Below are 17,129 nucleotides of genomic sequence, written 5' to 3'. Positions count from 1 at the left end.
GCCGGCACCCGCGAGTGAAGAGCAGCTGTTGGTCCCACCGCTACCCACCCCCCCAGGCAGACCCAAGCTCCTGGGGGGTCCTTCAGGTCCCAAGGGGCTGTCCCCTTGTTGGCGTGCTTAGGAAGTCACCCTAAGTGGCTGCTCCCACCTTTGCCTTCAAGGTGGCAGCCGGAGGTCCAGGAGCTGATCAACCAGCTGCAGGGGGCGTTGACCAATCAGCCCCCTCTTCCAAAGACCAAGGCCAAGGTCACAGAGCCCAAGGAGTTCAACCTGACTGCCCCCAGGCCCCGCGCCATCCCAGTGCCTGAGCCAGTCCCCGTGGTGGCCAAGACCAGACCGGTAAGTGTGGCTGATCGCAGTGGGCTTAGGGTGTCCAGGCAGGGAGAGTGGATCGTGTGGGCCAGTGGGGCTGGGCTGTTCCAGGGCTGAGGTGCCTGGACCAGAGCAGGAGCCTTTGATCACCCTCCCCAGCCCCATCTCACCCCACAGAGTGGGAAGCCCAGCTGACCCAGAGCCTGCCCAGTGGAGTGGGTTCCCGCACTCCACCTCCTGAGGTCTGGTCAGTAGGCATGGAGTGGAGCTGTTGGCTGCGGGGCGCAGGCCTGTCTGCACTTGGCACTCGGAGCCCACTTTTAACCCTGTGGCAGTGTACCGCTCCCTCCCCGCTGTGTTTGTGCATGTGTAGGTCTCGGTCTCCACTCCTCGGGCTGCGGGGGTGACCCTATCTTGCAGGCTTGTCCGCGCCTCAGGGCCTCTGCCTGTCTATCCCATCTGCCTAGGGCCTCTTCCTCTACCTCTCCCTCCCCTGCCTTGCTGGCTTCTGTCGGTCAGGATGCTTTGTATTACAAGTAACAGAAAAAAGCAGCTCAGTCTGGCTTAGACAATAGAGAGCCAGCTGACTCTCATGGCTGAAGTAGGATAGGCTTCAGGCATAGTTTGATCAGGGTTCTAGAGCTGCTTCTCTGTGACTCTCTTGGCCTAGTCCCCTCCAAGGGTCAACTTTATCTTTGGGCTAACTTCCCTCATTGTAGCAAAACATCCAGGCCTCACACCCACACTGCATCATCCAGGGCATGAGAGGACATGTAGGGCCCAGAATTCTGTGAAAGTATGATGAGACCAACTTAGGTTGCATGTCTACCCTTGAACTGATCACCATGACTGGGAGTGTAACGTTCTGACCGGTCATGGGCTCTACGCTGAGCATCTGGGATGGACTCAGCTTCCCAGAACCAATCTGGTTCCCCAGAAGAACTAAGCACTATATGGAGGGTAAGGGGGTAGTGCCGGGAGGTCCCGAGGTCCCAGACCACTCCCACCACCTGCCAGGTCTCGTTACATTCTCTGCCCAGAGAGGCCTTCCATGAACCCCTCGCCTATCAGGTCTCTCTTAATTTCCTTCTCATTGACCCAGATCCTTTTCTTCATGGCATCAATTAGGTTTTAGAGTTGTTTAGTAATTTGTGGGTCATTTATTATCTGTCTCTTTTATCAGACCTCATCCATCTTATTTTTCCCATATCCCCAATGCCTAGCACAGTCCTGGCTCAGAGCAGACCCTTGGAAAATATCTGTCGGGTGGATGGATGGATGGATGTGTGGATGGGTGGGTAGGTGGGAGAATGCATGAGTGGATGGGTGGACAAATGGATGGATGAGTGGATGATGGATGGATGAAGAGATGGATGTGTAGATGGGTTTATGGGTGGACGGTGGATGGGTGGGTGGTTGGGTAGGTAGGTGGGTGGATGATGGATGGACGGTGGGTAGGTGAGTGAATGGATGATCACATGGATGGACGGATGGGCAGATGGACAGAAGGATGACGGATGGGCCTTGTTGCTAAGCAACCCCACAGTTACCCCATCTGTAGGAGCCTCAGCGTTTCTGACCCCAGCTCCTCTGGTCTAAGCGTGTTTATCTCATGTCATTCTACCACCTGCATCTCTCTCCCTCTCTGCCTGGCCCCTTCCCATCCCCTGCCCTGCTCCTTAGCTGCATGAGCTGTGAGATATTGGTGGACCGTCTCCTTCCCTGGGGTCCACAGATGTCTGTGCTGGAACCATAAGCTTGTTCCCTCCACACTCCCTGCCCTGCTCCATGCCCAGGACCCTCTTCGCCTCCTGGGTTGAGGGCTCTTTCCAGTTCACTCATTCAACAAACGTGTATGGAATGCCCAGCATGTGCCAGGCACTATGCCTTCATGGAGCATGTGTTCCAGTGAAAAAACAGGATAAGTAAAATGTAAGGTGTGTTAGTTGGTGAAAACTGCTGAGGAGAAAATATACTTCAGGGAAAGGGGATAAGGAGTGTTGGAGGGGCTGCATGGAGTTCTCTATGGCATGGCCAGGAAAGCCCTCCTGAGAAGCACCATGGGGTAAAGAATGAGAAGTGAGCAAATGAGCCATGGGTTTGTCTGGGGGAAGAACATATCAGACAGAGCAAAGCCTGTGCAAAGGCCCTGGGGCAGTGCCATCCCTCCCCCAAGGGTCAGGGGGCAGCCAGGAAAGGAAGGAGGGGATGGGAGGGGAGGTGTTCAGGGGGCAGAGACACAGGATATGGGCTCACAGGGTCCCTCTGGCTGTGGTGGCAGAGGAGGGAGGTGAGGGGTGGCCTTGAAGCAGGTGGGCAGTTTTTGAGGTGAACGTGGCTGTGAGAGACCGAGAGGGGTTGAGGAGGGCACCGAGGAGGACCCCAAGGCCTCGATGTGGGCCAGGGATGGACAGCAGTCAGGGTCAGCAAGGCTGGGGGAGGGGAGGGTTTTGGGGCAGAGAGGGTTTCAGGTTTGGACATGGTGAGTTTCCTACGAACATTAGACGTGCAGGGGAGGGGACACGGAGTTAGGAGTCTGGAGTTCAGGGGTTTCCAGGCGGCTCTGCCCCACCCACGCTGTGGACACTGCTCCCCTCCAGGAGGCCCCCTGCTGTCTCAGTGTTACTGCTGCAGCCCCTCCCCTTCACGGGCAGCTCACTTTTCTGGGGTCCGTGACATTCTCAGCCCTACGTGTCCCCCCAGCCGCTCCTCCTCCACCCCCTGACGGCCAGTCGTCTTCTGCCTGTCCCTCCAGCGTCTGCTGGGCCTGGGCCCTGGGCCTGGCCACCTTCCTTCTTGCTGCTGGCGTGATGTCCCCCCCTCTCCTCCGCGGGTGGCCACCAGCACCCAGCGGGTCCCAGTCAGAGCTCAGCGGCTTCCCTTTCAGCCCTGCTCCTCCTGGCGGGGGCACCACTGTCCACCCTCCTGGCCCTGGCACCTTCCTTCACCCACATCTAGCGGGCACTTCTACTCACCCCTCCAAAGTGCCGCGGCTCACCACGGGCCCTTCCTTCCACCGCGCCACCAGGTCCCCAGGAGCACCTACCGGCCGCCCAAGGAGCAGCGGCTCCTGGAGATGACCAAGAGATACAATCGCCGGAAGGCCGAGGTGGGCCCCCTGTACACGGAGACCCCGGTGTGGGCGTCAGGGGCGAAAGGCAGCTGGGGAGGACGGGGAGGAGCGGGGAGCTGGCCCGTGCCTTTGCGGCCCGGGACACCCGTGGTGGCCGGAGGGCTGGAGCGGCTGTCTCTGCGCGCAGGAGCTGCTGCTACGGGCCAGCGTTGAGGAGACGCGGTGCGCGGGGCCCAGGTCCCGCGGGGAGCCCCCGGTGGAGGTAACGCCAGCACACCCACAGCCTGGCCGGTCTTCCCGGCGGCCTCCCCTCACGTCGTAGACAGGGAGAGTGGGCACCCCACAGAGTAGCAGCAGGCCCCGCGGTGTGAGGGCTGAGGTCCTGCGGTGGGGAGCTCTACCCGCTGCTCGCCCACCGTGGGTGTGGTGCCCACCCTGAGGGTGTCTGCAGGGCAGCAGCGGGCTGGGCAGGGAGCAGCCCAGGAAAGGTCCTGGGGGCCGGCCCCGGGGGCAGTGGAGGAGAAGGCCCCCCGAGCCCAGAGGCTCCAGCCCCCCGACTAGGAGCTGCGGTCCCCGGCCCGGCAGGCTCTGCACCTTCCCTGCCCCTGCCTGTGTGGCTGGACGGCCTTGGAGGGCAGAGGTGCTGCGGGGGACCCAGTGCAGCGGGCGGGCTGGGCTGGAACGCGTGGATGGGCAGCTGGAGTTAGGACAGAGGGGAGTGGGCCAGGCCTCCCAGGGGTGCAGGGCCCCCCGCTCAGCCGGGGTGTGTTTGGGGGCACCTTGTGGGCACAGGTGCCAGGCCCTGACCCCCATAGGACTCCAAGAAGAAACTGCGGCTCCAATTTCCACCTCGAATCGTCAAGTCTCCGAAACTGACCTTCTACAGGGTGAGCGGTGCTCCTGACTGTCGTCAGGGTGGGCTCAGGGCAATGGCTCCAGGCCCCTCCCCCTGGGGACCCACCTCCGGGCCTCTTCCCCAGAGGACAGCCCCGCCCTTGAGGCAGAAGGAAGCGCCGGGGAGGGGGCAGGTGTGGAGGGCAGGAGGGCAGAGGGGCACTTGCTGCTCCGAGGCTCCCCTCCGCCGTCACAGCTGGCCCCCTACTCTCTCCTGCAGCCCAACGACGCCTCCCCAGTCAAGCTGAACACTGCTGCCATCCTGCGAGAAGGGGCCTTATACCAGCGGCAGGTGGAGAGAGAGCTGCAGAGGTGGGTGGCAGCTCCTTGGCCTCCCTGCCCCTCCGGGAGCTCAAGAGGGGGCGGCGCCTGGCCGCTGCAGTCCTGCAGAGGCGGCTTTGGTGGGGGTGGGGTGGGACCCAAGCAGGCCAGTGTCAGGGTCACAGCTGCATCCTAGGAAGGTAATCTGCACTCAGTGAGGGAGATGGACTGGGTAGGAGGAGGCTGAGCAGAAGCCTGGCCCACCCCGAAGCTCCCTGAGGGGTCACCTCCTCCTGGGAGCCCTTTCTGGTGCTCCCTCCCCCACCACCAGGGCTGCAGACCCCTGCACTTACCCCAGGAGTTGGGCTGTGGGTGGGAGCTTGGGTGGCTGACCAGATAGATGAGAGGATGGACAGACACACAGGTGGGCAGGGGTGGTGGATGGACAGACGGGTGGGCCACAAACGAGTGGATGGGGGCTGGAGATGTGGCTGGAGGGTGGACGCACAGGACCGGGATGGGTGGACAGGGCGTGGAGCGGGTGACTGGTGCTGGTAGAGGGCAGCCCACGCCTGTGAAGGCCACTGCCCCCAGGGGAACTGTCGCCTCCTGGTGGCCCATGCAGCCCCACAACAGGAGACCCCCAGCCCCGCCTCTTGCCTTCCCTCCCCAGGGTGGATAAGCTCGTGGACGGGGCCGGGGACCTCTCCGAGTTCCTCAGGTGGCAGAGGAAGATGCAGGCAAAGGACCGGGAGGAGCAGCTGGCCACAGGCGAGTGCCGGAGGCTGCAGGGGAAGCTCAGCCACGAGGAGGCCATCCTGGCGCGGCAGCAGGTGGTGCAGGAGAAGAAGCAGAAGGCCGACCAGAAGAAGGAGGAGGTGACGGGCAGGCCGGGGCGGCTGGGGCCTGGGCTGGCGGCGGGCCTGGCTGTGCCTGTGGTTGCCGCCCCCAGGCATCTCCTCCTAAAACCCACGGAGTGGAGGTGCTTCCTCGGGCCCCACCTCACCAGGCGGGGCTTCTGGAAGCATCTGGGGTCAGCTGGCCCGCGTGGACTGTCTGGCCAGCACTTCTGGTCCAGACCGCCCCCCACCCCCACTAGCACGGTCAGTTGGTCTGCACATCCACGTGTGAGGGAGGACCTGAGGTCTGGCAGAAACTTCCGGAAGGCCAGCATGTTTGCATAAGATGCGAGACGGTCTGTGGACACCCACGTTTCCACTTCGGATGCTCTGGACGTCAGTCGTGCTCTTCCTCCTCCTAGGACGGACGTCCTGGCCGGGGCCTCCCTGCCCGTGTCCCTTCCAGCGGGCCTGGCGGTGGCCCGGATGAGGCGGGAGCCTGCAGGGCCCAGAGGCCCAGCCGTGGCCCCCTCTGCTTAGACGTGTGCCACTGAGGGCCGCCAGTGGGCAGATGTACCCCAGGTTCACGCGAATTACTTCTCCCGGCGGACGCGTCTGTATCTGCTCTTCGTGTTAGGGTTGGTTTTCCTTCCTTTTTAGCTCACTTCTTAAAAATACAAAGTCAAAACAATATGACATAGCCTCAGAGAAGTCTCACTTCTTGTAAGTCTGTAACTTACAGCCCATTTCCACCCAGGTCCTTATTTTCATGAATTTCTGTCTTTCCTTCCAAGCAAATATACACACTTCTTGTTTCCCCTTTTCTTACATAAAATGTCCCAGCCTGCTTTACCGGCAATGAATAATGTTGTGCAAGTTTTTCCTCTTTGTGGAGGTGGCTTTTCGAGGTCCGCTGCTCGAGGAGGGACTGCTCCGTCAGAGTAGGTGATGTGGAGGTTCTGTGTTGTTCTTGTGGCTGTTTTTGTTGGGGGTTTTGGGGTCTTATTAGAGATGCCATATCACCTTCCCTGGGCAGGAACTTCAAGGCCCCAGCACCGGGGGAAGGGGCCCAATCCCTCTGACCCACCCACAGAGGTTACTGTACTGAATTCAGGAATTTTTGCCAGTCTCAAAGGTGAGAAATAGTATCTCAGTATAGCTCTGGTTTGCATTGCATCTATGAAATGTCAATTTGAGGATGTTTTCATATAAGAACCACTTCTGTGTCTTTTTCTGTGAACTGTCTGTTCATGTCTTTTGTCATTTTCTTTTTTTTTCCCAGTTTTATTGGGGTATCATACACAAGTAAAATTTGTATATATTTAAGGTGTATAATATGATATTTTGATATACATATACATCGTGGAATAATCGCCACAATCAAGCTAATTAACACATAGTTACTTTTTTGTGCATGTGGTGAGAACACTGAGATCTACCGTCTTAGCAAATTTAAAGTGTACAAAACATTATCGTTAACTCTAGTCACCATGCTGTACGTTAGGTCCCTAAAGCTTATTCATCTTCTAACTAAAAGTTTTTACCTTTTGACCAACATCTCCCCATTCCCTTCACCCCCAAGCCCCTGGTAACTACCATTCTACTCTTTGTTACTATGAGTTCAACGTTTTTAGATTCCCACAGAAGTGAGATGAGACAGTATTTGTCTTTTTGCATCTGGCTTATTTCACTCAGCATAATGTCCTCCGGGTTCATAAATGTTGCCACAAATGGCAGGATTTCCTTCTTTTTTAAGGCGGAATAATATTATTCCATTATGTACGTATACCACATTTTCTTGATCCATTCATCTATCGATGGACACTTAGGTTGTTTCCGTATCTTGGCTACCATGAATAATGCTGCAATGAACATAGGAATGCAGATGTCTCTTCAACATAGTGATTTCATTTCCTTCAGATGTACCTCCAGAAGTGGGATTACTGGGTCATACAGATGTTCCATTTTTTATGTCTTGAGGAACCTCCATACTGGTTTCCATAGTGGCTGCCCCAATTTACCTTCCCACCGACAGTGCACAGGGTCCCTTTTCTCCATATCTTTGCCAACATTTGCTATCTTTTGACTTTTTATGCTAGCCATCCTAACAAGTGAGAGGTGATATCTTATTGTCACTTTGATTTGCGTTTCCCTGATGATTAGTGATGTGAAGTATCTTTTCGTATATCTGTTGGCTGTTTGTATGTCTTCTTTGGAAAAATGTTTGTTCATGTCCTTTGCCCATTTTTAAAATCAGGTTATTTTATTTTATTTTATTTTACTATTGAGTTGTGTGAGTACCTTATATATTTTGGACATTAACCCCTTATTGGATATATGATTTACAAATATTTTCTCCCATTCCATAGGTTGCCTTTTTATTTTGTTGATTGTTTCCTTTGCTATGAGGAAACTTTTTCATTTGTGTAGTCTCACTTGTGTATTTTTGCTTTTGTTGCTTGTGCTTTTGGTATCAAATCAAAAGTAAATCAATAATCGCCAAGACCAAGGCCAAGCAGCTCTTCCCCTATGTTTTCTTCTAGGAATCTTATGGTCTCGGGTCTTACATTTAAGCCTTTGATCCATTTTGAGTTGATTCTTGTGTGTGGTGTAAGACAGGGGCTCAGTTTCATTCTTTTGGGTCTGCATATCTGGCTCTTCCAACAACATTTATTGAAGAGACTATCCTTTCCCCATTGAGTTTTCTTGGTGCCTTGGTCAAAGATTGGTTGACCATGTCCATTTTCTGTTGAACTTTTAACCTTCATTTCCTTGACTTTATTATAGAGTTCTTTATATATTAGGGAAAGTAACACTTTAACTATAGTATGTTGTTACAGATATTTTGTTCCAAGTACTCATTTGGCTGTTCTTAAATGATGTATTTTTGCCATGTAAATGTAATTTTTATGTCATCAAACTTATCAATCTTTTCTTTCGTTGTATCTGGATTTTGAATAATTAGGAAGGTTTTTCCCATACCCATGTTATAGAAGAATTCACGCATGTTTTCTTCTAGTATTTATGTGGTTTCATTTTTACATCTGGATCTCTATCCACTTGAAGTTTATTCTTGTACACGGTGTGAGGTCTGGATCCACTTTTATCGTTTTCAGATGGCCATCCAGCCAAGTCTTCCAATCCATGAATGCGCTATGTCTCTCCATTTATTTAAATCTTTTATTTCCTTCATCTGGTTATTTAGGTTTCTGTATGCAAGTCCTATACAAGTTTTGTTAGATTTGCACCTAAGTATTTCTTTTATTATCTTCGAGTGGTTGTAAATGGTGCTGTATTTTTAATTTTGGTGGCCATGTGTTCAATCCTAGTATGTAAAAATGCAATTGGTTTTGTGTGTTGTTCTTGTGTCCTGTGACCTTGCTAAACTCCCTTATTAGTTTTCTAGGACAAACAAGGAATTTTGTTGTAGATTCCTTGGGGTTTTCTCCGTATACAATCATGTCATCTGTAAATAAGAACAGTTTTATCTCTTCCTTTCTGATCTGCCTATTTATTTCCTCTTCTGCCTGTTGCACTGGCTAGAACATTTGTGCCTAGTTCACCATCTTGGCGGAAATCAGCCTTTCACCATTAAGTGTAATGTTAGATGTAGGTTTTTCTGTAGATGTGCTCTTTATGAAGTTGATGAAGTTCCCCGCATTCCTATTATTCTGAAAGTTTTTATCAGGAAATTCTGCCAAATGCTTCTCTGTATCAACTGATACGGTCATGTGATTTTTCTTCTTTAGCCTGTTAATATGGTGGATTACACTGACTGAATTTCACATACTGAATCAGCTTTGCATCCCTAGAACAAACCCCACTTGATTATGGTGTATAATTCTTTTTATTGATGTTGAATTCTATTTGCTACTATTTTGATTTTGTTAAAGTTGTTCTTGCATATAGTTTCATAAGGGGTGTTAGTCTGTAGTTTTCTTTTTTGTAATGTCTTTTGTCTGGTTTTGGTATCAGGTAATTCTAGCTTCATAAAATGAATTTGGAAACATTTCCTCCTCTTATTTTCTAGGAAGGATTGTGTAGAATTGGTATTAATTCTTTGAATGTTTGGTAGGATTCTCTAGTGAAATCATCTAGGCTTGGAGGTTTCTTTTTTGACTTTTCTAAATTAGAAATTCAACTTCTTTACAAGTTACGGGGCTATTCAAATGATCTGTTTCATATTGGGTAAGTTGTAGTAGTTTGTGTTTTTTGAGGAATTGGTCCATTTCACTAAGTTTCCAAATTCATGTGTGTAGAGTTGTTTGTAATATTCTATTACCATCCTTTTTTATTTTTTAATTTTTTTAAATTAATTAATTTATTTTGTATTTATTTTTATCTGCGTTGGGTCTTCGTTGCTGCGCATGGGCTTTCTCTAGTTGTGGTGAGCAAGGGCTACTCTTCGTTGCGGTGCACGGGCTTCTCATTGCAGTGGCTTCTCTTGTTGCGGAGCATGGGCTGTAGGCGCGCCGGCTTCAGTAGTTGTGGCTTGCGGGCTCTAGAGTGCAGGCTCAGTAGTTGTGGCTCGCGGGCTTAGTTGCAACACAGCATGTGGGCTCTTCCCAGACCAGGGCTTGAACCCGTGTCCCCTGCATTGGCAGGCAGATTCTTAACCACTGTGCCACCAGGGAAGCCCTACCATCCTTTTTTATGTCTGTAGGGTCTAAAGTGTTTCATTCTTGAATATTGGTGATTTATGTTTTTTCATTTTTTTCTATTAGAATTGCTAGAGATTTGTCAATTTCATTGATCTTTTCAAAAAACCAGCTTCTTGTTTCATTGATTTTTCTCTACTGTTTTTCAATGTCATTGATTTCTGCTCTTTATTATTTCCTTCCTTCTGCTTGCTTTGAGTTTATTTTGTTCTTCTTTTTCTAGGTTCTTGAGATGAGATTTAGATTACTGACATGAGATTTTTCTGCTTTTCTATTGTAAGCACTCAGTGTTACACATTTCCCTTTATTTGTTGCTTTAGCTGTGTCCACAAATTTTGATATGTTGTATAACTGTATTTTCATGCAGTTCAGTGTACTTTTTCATTTCACTTGAGATTTTCTCTTTGACCCATGGATTATTTAGAAGTATGTTGTTTAGTTTCCAAGCATTTGGAGATTTTCCTGTTATCTTTGATCATTGATTTCTAGTTGATTCCACTGTGGTTGTTGAACATACTCTGCTCTATTTATTTTAAATTTGTTGAGATTTCTTCGTAATTGCTTGTTGCATTTTTATGAGGGCTTCTTTAAAAATCATTGTCAAATCTAACATCTGTGATCTCAGTGCTAGCGTCTACTGATTGTGTCTTCTTTCAGTTGGAGATCATCCTGGCTTTTGGTATGATGAGTGATTTTCCATTGAAACCTGGACATTCTGGGTATTGTGTTACAGGACTCTGGATCTTATTTAAGCCTTCTGTCTGAGCAGCCTCTCTCTGACGCCGCTCTGGCAGGGGAAGGGGGGCACCGCCACATTACTGCCAGGTGGGCTTAGCAACCCACCATCCCCACGTGGCCTCTGTTGACCCCTGAGAGGGGGCCCCTGAGGATTTGTGGGTAAGGGCTCCAGCTAGACCTCCATCAATACCTCCCTGACTGGGAGTGGGAGGAGTACCTTATAACTGCCCCCCACGTGGCCTCCACTGTCACGTGGCAAGCATGGAGGTGAATGTCCTCCCTCTGCACTAAGCCTCCCCTGACACCACCTCAGTGGGGATGGGGAGGGACCCTTGTTCCCGCGGGTGGGGGTGGACACCAGGTTGCCACGAGCTCTCCTCTGACACCACTGACACCCAGGGGCAGGTCCCAGCTCAAGCTCCTCCGTGCCACCTCCCCATGATCTGGGGAGGGCAGAAGTCTTGCGCCCACTCAGCCTTTGCTCAGGTTTTGCCTGTGATGTCTGGTTGGAGCACAGGTTGTGTTGCACAGTTTTCTGTGTCTGTAGGCGGCTCCTTTCCTGGTCCCTTGGCAGGCTTTGGTTGGGCTTTTTTGTCTGCACCTATGGCATTTCTGGGTCCTCCGGCACCCAGCCTGGGACACACGAGGTAAAAGAAGACCCAGGGACACCCCACCCCCGCCACTGCGCCATTCTTCAGGTCCCACGGTCCCAGCCAGTCTGCCTTCTTCCCTCCACCTTTCATAGCCTTCTTCTGTGTGTTTAGTAATTTATATTCAGGGGTTTTAGTTGTGCCTAGTGGGAGGAGTAGGGAAAAGCACCCCTACTCCCTCTCCCCAGAAGTGGAAGTCCCAGGTGTTGATTCTGATAAAGGCTTTTGCAGCATCTGTGGAGATAATCATATTATTTTTCTCCTTAGCTCTATTAATACGGTGAGTTATATTAATCATCTTTTTTTAAAAAAAAATCTTTATTGGAGTATAATTGCTTTACAATGGTGTGTTAGTTTCTGCTTTATAACAAGTGAATCAGCTATACATATACATATACCCCCATATCCCCTCCCTCTTGCGTCTCCCTCCCACCCTCCCTATCCCACCCCTCTAGGTGGTCACAAAGCACCGAGCTGATCTCCCTGTGCTATGCGGCTGCTTCCCACTAGCTATCTATTTTACATTTGGTAGTGTGTATATGTCCATGCCACTCTCTCACTTCGTCCCAGCTTACCCTTCCCCCTCCCCGTGTCCTCAAGTCCATTCTCTACGTCTGTGTCTTTATTCCTGTCCTGCCCCTAGGTTCTTCAGAACCATTTTATTTTATTTTTTTTTTAGATTCCATATATATGTGTTAGCATACGGTATTTGTTTTCCTCTTTCTGACTTACTTCACTCTGTATGACAGACTCTAGGACCATCCACCTCACTACAAATAACTCAGTTTTGTTTCTTTTTATGGCCGAGTAACATTCCTATTAATGATTTCTTAATGTTGACCCATCCTTGCCTTCCTGTGACGAATCCCGTGCGGCTTCCCTGGAATTTGAAAGTGCTCGGACTCGCATGGAAAAGTCCAGAGGCAGGAGGCAGTGGGTGGAGAGCAAAGGTGGGCTGTAGTCAAGCAGCCATGCGCTTCCCTTGACCAGAGACCCTGAGAGGATCCCGGAAGAAGCCACCTGGAGTCACCTTCAGAGGTCCACCTGGAGGGGCGAGGACCCCATCAGTGGGGTGGGTGCTGGAGGCCAGGGCTCGGACTAGAAGCTGCGGCCTGACAGGCGGTCTCGCTGGGCGGAAGGACTGTGTTCAGGTGACCCAGCCGAGGTGCAGAAGGAGCAGCTCCACCAGGGGGGAGAGCCGCGGGGGGGGGGGGAGGGAGGGAGGCAGGGAGGGCCCCCCTCCCGCAGGCTTTTCCCCGGGGGCGGGAAGGTGTTTGGAGCCCCTACCTTCTACTCCTTGGGGCTCTCTCAGTATTCCTGGAATGGGGCTCTTCTTGCGACAGCAGGGACAGAACAGCCTGCCCCTACGGCCCTCCCCTCATCGGCCCATCCTGACGCCAGGTCAGCAGGAGGGGCTCCAGCCTGCACAGGCCGGCACCCCCTCCCACGGCTCGATGGCGGCTTGGTGAGGTCCAGCTCCGTCCCTCCCGACCCCGGGGGTCTCGTGAGCCAGAGGCCTCCCGTCAGAAGCACAGGAGTCGTGGGCCTCCAGGGAACAGCATGGGAGAGGGCACCCTGTGAGGGCTGGTGGCCCAGCCACGACTGGGTGCTCCCCCCAGGCACCCACGGCCTCGCCTCATCATCAGGGCAGCTCCCCGAGCCCCGAGCCGTGTTCCCCAAAGCCCAGCCGACTCTGGCTGGACCATCCTGCACAGGTCCAGAGGCTTCTCTCCCCGACCTGGACCGTCCAGGTGCACGCATGTAGATGATCAGTGTGTCTTATGAACAAAGTAACCTGAGTAGACGGCACTAAACATTTGAAGACAAAAGGAATCGTATTGTTTTCGTGTACCATTCATGCTGGACTGGTGACTTTTACAGCCTCCGTGTCTTTTTTTTTTTTTTTTTTTTAGTATTAATTTACTTAGCTGCACCAGGTCTTCCTTGCGGCATGCAGGATCTTTAGTTGCGGTGGCGTGCATGCGGGATCTAGCTCCCAGACCAGGGATTGAACCCGGGCCCCCTGCTTTGGGAGCACAGAGTCTTAGCCACTGGACCGCCAGGCAAGTCCCCAGCCTCCGTGTCTTAATGGGACTTTGTCTCCACCGGAGGCTCCGTTGCCACAGCCTGGCCCGCGGAGCCCCGTCCTCGCCTCCTCTGTGCTCTCAGCGTCCCTCTAGAGCCTGGAGGAATCCTTTCTTCTGAGAAGTAGGATGTCTTGGGCCCACCTGAATTTTCTCTTCTTGAGACATAGATTCAGTTATTCCCCCCGAGGCCCTGGCCCTCACCACAGAACCCAGTGTTGATTTCCATAGCTGGGGGCTGGGTGGGGGGAGCTTTCCTGGTGTTTCCGTGGTGACCAGTATTAAGGTGCTCTAGCAACAGGGCTGAAAAGGATATATTTGTAAGGTCATGAGTGTAGCTCTGACACTGTTTCATCATAAACAATTTGAATATATTTTCTTCACTTAATTTTATCTCCCTTTATTTATTTATTTTTTTGGCTGTGCTGCGTGGCTTGCTGGATCTCAGTTCCTCAACCAGGGACTGAACCTGTGCCCTCAGCAGTGAAAGCGCCAAGTCCTAACCACTGGACCACCAGGGAATTCCCAATTTTATCCCCCTTTTAAAATAATTTGATGAACCATAGAAATAAGTAGCTATATTGGAAAAAAAATGGATAAAGTTCACATAATTCTTGCTTTTTTAAAAAAATTTAATCCATCATCACAGTGAAGTTAGTCCGGAGTAGCAGTACCAATATTAGCACAAAATCCACTGGGTGAATAACATTTCACACTCTGGTTGTCATGGGTGACCATTCTTAGAGTATATTTTACAGAAGTATTCAATGGATTTAGTTTGGAGGCCCTTGGAGCATTTTTCTATTTGGCTTTGTTACATCAGTGCTGTCTGGTGTGTTCTGTGTTCACTTGAATTTAAAGGTGTCCCCATGCTGGTAGCTGAAAGCCCTTGCTTGGGGCGAGGTCAGCCAGCAGCCCTTGTTTGGGTGGTGTTAGTTGCGGGAGGGGTGGAGAGATGTGCAGAAAACCCAGCTGGGCTTCCAGCGTAGGGCCCAAGGATGCATTAGGGTAGCCTGGCCCCTGAGTGGACTCTGGGCCGGACCACGGGTCCAAGGTTTATGTCAGAGCAGACAGAGCCAAGAGTCAGCCCAGGACTCCAGCCAGCCAGCTGCCCTGCGAGCCGCTCACCACCCTGGTGGCCCCGGCCCTGCTGCAGGCCTCTCCAGGGGACCACACCCCTAGCTCGCCAACACCTCTGCCTGCCCACAGATTCGGCTCTGTCACCTCCTTTCGATCTCTGAGTGCTCCGTCCTCCTCTCCGCCAAATCCTGATGCTGTGCTGACACTGATGCCACGACTGATGGGGACGCCGTGCGGGGGTGGCTTGGGAGGTGGCACCGCCGTCCCCACTCACCAGCAAACACACTGGAGCCGGGGAGGGGGTGATTTGCCCGAGGTCACACAGCTGGTCGGGGCGGAGGCAGAGCTAGAATCCTGGGGCCTTCTCCACGGCCTGCGCTGTCTCCTGGGTTCTGCGGGATTCGCTCCGAGCCAGGAGATGTCACCCCTCTTCCTCACTCCCAGGACCAGGCTGCCAGCTGTCTCTGTGCCTCCCCAACCAGCCGGGGGTCCGGGGACTTGGCTCAGCTCCCTCTCCTCCGAGCCCAGGTGTCTTTCCTTGCACGTAGTTTACTTACTTGGGGTAAGACTCCTCCACGTTTCGGTAGCCTACTTTTTCTCACCTCATATTTTCACACAAGCATTTCTCGAACTTATTACAACGTTTTCGAAAGTACTTTTTAAAATAAACGTTTTACTTTGGGACTTTTTTTAAGCAGTGACAGAAAAGTTGCAACTAGTATGGAGGGTTCCCCTGTTGTCACCCAGCCTCCCCTGCGGGTCACATCTTACGTCAGCACATGCCGACGGGGTTTCTTGCACTGTCACAACAAAGCACGGAGAACTGGAGGGCTTTAGCTGCCGTTCTGGAGGCCGCAAGTCCGAGATCAAGGTGTTGGGTGGGCCCTGCTTGCTCTAAGCCTCTTCCGGCTCCTGGTGACCCCAGGAATTCCTTGGTCTGTGGCAGCCTCACCCTATCTCTGTCTCCACCTTCACAAGGCCATCTTCTCCATGTTTCTCTGGGTCTTCTCCTCTTCTTATATTGACACTTGTCATTGGATTTAGGACCCACCCTAAATCCAGGATGGTTTCATCCCAAGATCCTTAACTCATTACTTATTGGATCCTTAACTAGTTGGAAATAAGATCACATTCTGAGGTTCCAGGTGGACATGAATTCTGGGGGGGCACCAACCCACTACACCAGGGTATATTTGTCACAATCAAGAAACCAATATGGGCACGTAACTTAACTCAACTCCACACTCTATTTCGATTTCAGCATTTTTTTTTTCCTACTTATGTCCTTTTTCTGTCCAAGATCCCATCCAAGGATGTCCCAGACTCGTCTTGGCCATGGCATTGTCTCAGGCTTTACTTGTCCTTGGCGCCCTTGGCAGTGGTGAGGCGTGCTGGTCAGGTGTCCTGTAGAACGTCTGTCTGTTGAGATGCTTAGACTGGGTATAGGAGGAAGACCACAGGGGCCACGTGCCTTTTCATCCCATCCCTTCAAGGGTGCCCGCTGTCAGCAGACTTATCACTGAGGATGTTGGACTTGATCACCTGGCTTCTCACTGCAGTCATTCCCCCTTTCCACGTTGTGCTCCTTGGAAGCGGTCTCTAAGCAGGGCCCACACTCAAGGAGGTGGGTAGGTTATATGGATTCTTCAGCACAGAAGACTTGTCTCTTCTCCCTCATGTACTCGCTTATATATCTATATATATCAGTCCACTCATTTATATCAGTGTGGACTCATGCATATTTATTTTATACTTTGTGTTATAATCCAATACAACGTGATTTATTTTGTTGCCAGCTTTGGCCGCTGGGACCCCTTTCAGGCTGGCTCCTGTGTCCCTTCGACATGCCCCCATACCTCCCACCATCCTTTTGCTTTTTGAGCACTTCCTTACTTTACGGTGCCGTAAAATGCTCCAGGCTCATCTTGTATCTTCCCTGCCCCAGCCCTCAAACGGCCATTTCTACAAGAACCGTGGTTCCTTTTCTTAGAACCTAGAATGAACCTGCACAGAAAGGGATGGTCAAAAGCCATTTTTATATGTGCTGGCAAAGTGCTTTAAGAAAGGCTTCCTTCCTGCCCAGCGTGCCTGGCATCCACGCTGCCACAGATGGACCCTGCACGTACCATGCAGTCGGAGGTGAGCCCCCAGCTGCCAAGACCTCCAGGACTGGGAGCCCAGGGGCTCCCTGGCAGCGCTGGGCAGTGACAGGAGGTATACATCCCACCCTGTCCTTTGTAGTATCTTGAAGACTGAAAATAATATTCTGAATTGTTCACAATAGCTCCACACTGGAAACAACCTGAATGTCTGTCAATGGTAGAATGTATCAAAGAGTTGCTATATATTCCCCGAAACAGCCAGGAGAATAAGCCAACTGCACTCCCGGTGAAAAGGTGGATGAGGAAAGTACCCCCAGATACTGAGCAGAAGAGGGAAGCCGCAGCCAGGACACGGGGCGAGTCCTGTTGTGCGCGGTTCAAAGTGGCAACGCCACGCCCCGCGGTTTAGAGCTGCGCATTTCTCAGGCTCCTCCAGAA

At 51.8% G+C, this 17,129-nt stretch overlaps 1 protein-coding gene across 2 annotated transcripts in view; it reads left to right on the top strand.

Moving 5' to 3' along the window:
- The window catches only part of CFAP99 (cilia and flagella associated protein 99), a 42,154-nt gene that overhangs the window by 20,753 nt on the left and 4,272 nt on the right, over positions 1–17,129 (top strand). For both annotated transcript variants that reach the window (XM_057546566.1, XM_057546567.1), the window contains 6 exons: positions 162–339; positions 3,341–3,421; positions 3,573–3,647; positions 4,201–4,272; positions 4,500–4,591; positions 5,214–5,418. In XM_057546566.1, coding sequence (XP_057402549.1) covers positions 162–339; positions 3,341–3,421; positions 3,573–3,647; positions 4,201–4,272; positions 4,500–4,591; positions 5,214–5,418 — 703 coding nt within the window. The remainder of the gene's footprint in view (positions 1–161; positions 340–3,340; positions 3,422–3,572; positions 3,648–4,200; positions 4,273–4,499; positions 4,592–5,213; positions 5,419–17,129) is intronic.

The sequence above is a fragment of the Balaenoptera acutorostrata genome, chromosome 5 (genome assembly GCF_949987535.1).
Source record: "Balaenoptera acutorostrata chromosome 5, mBalAcu1.1, whole genome shotgun sequence".
NCBI lineage: Eukaryota > Metazoa > Chordata > Mammalia > Artiodactyla > Balaenopteridae > Balaenoptera > Balaenoptera acutorostrata.
Note: the sequence above shows the minus strand (reverse complement) of the source record. Positions and strands in the feature narration are given on the sequence as shown.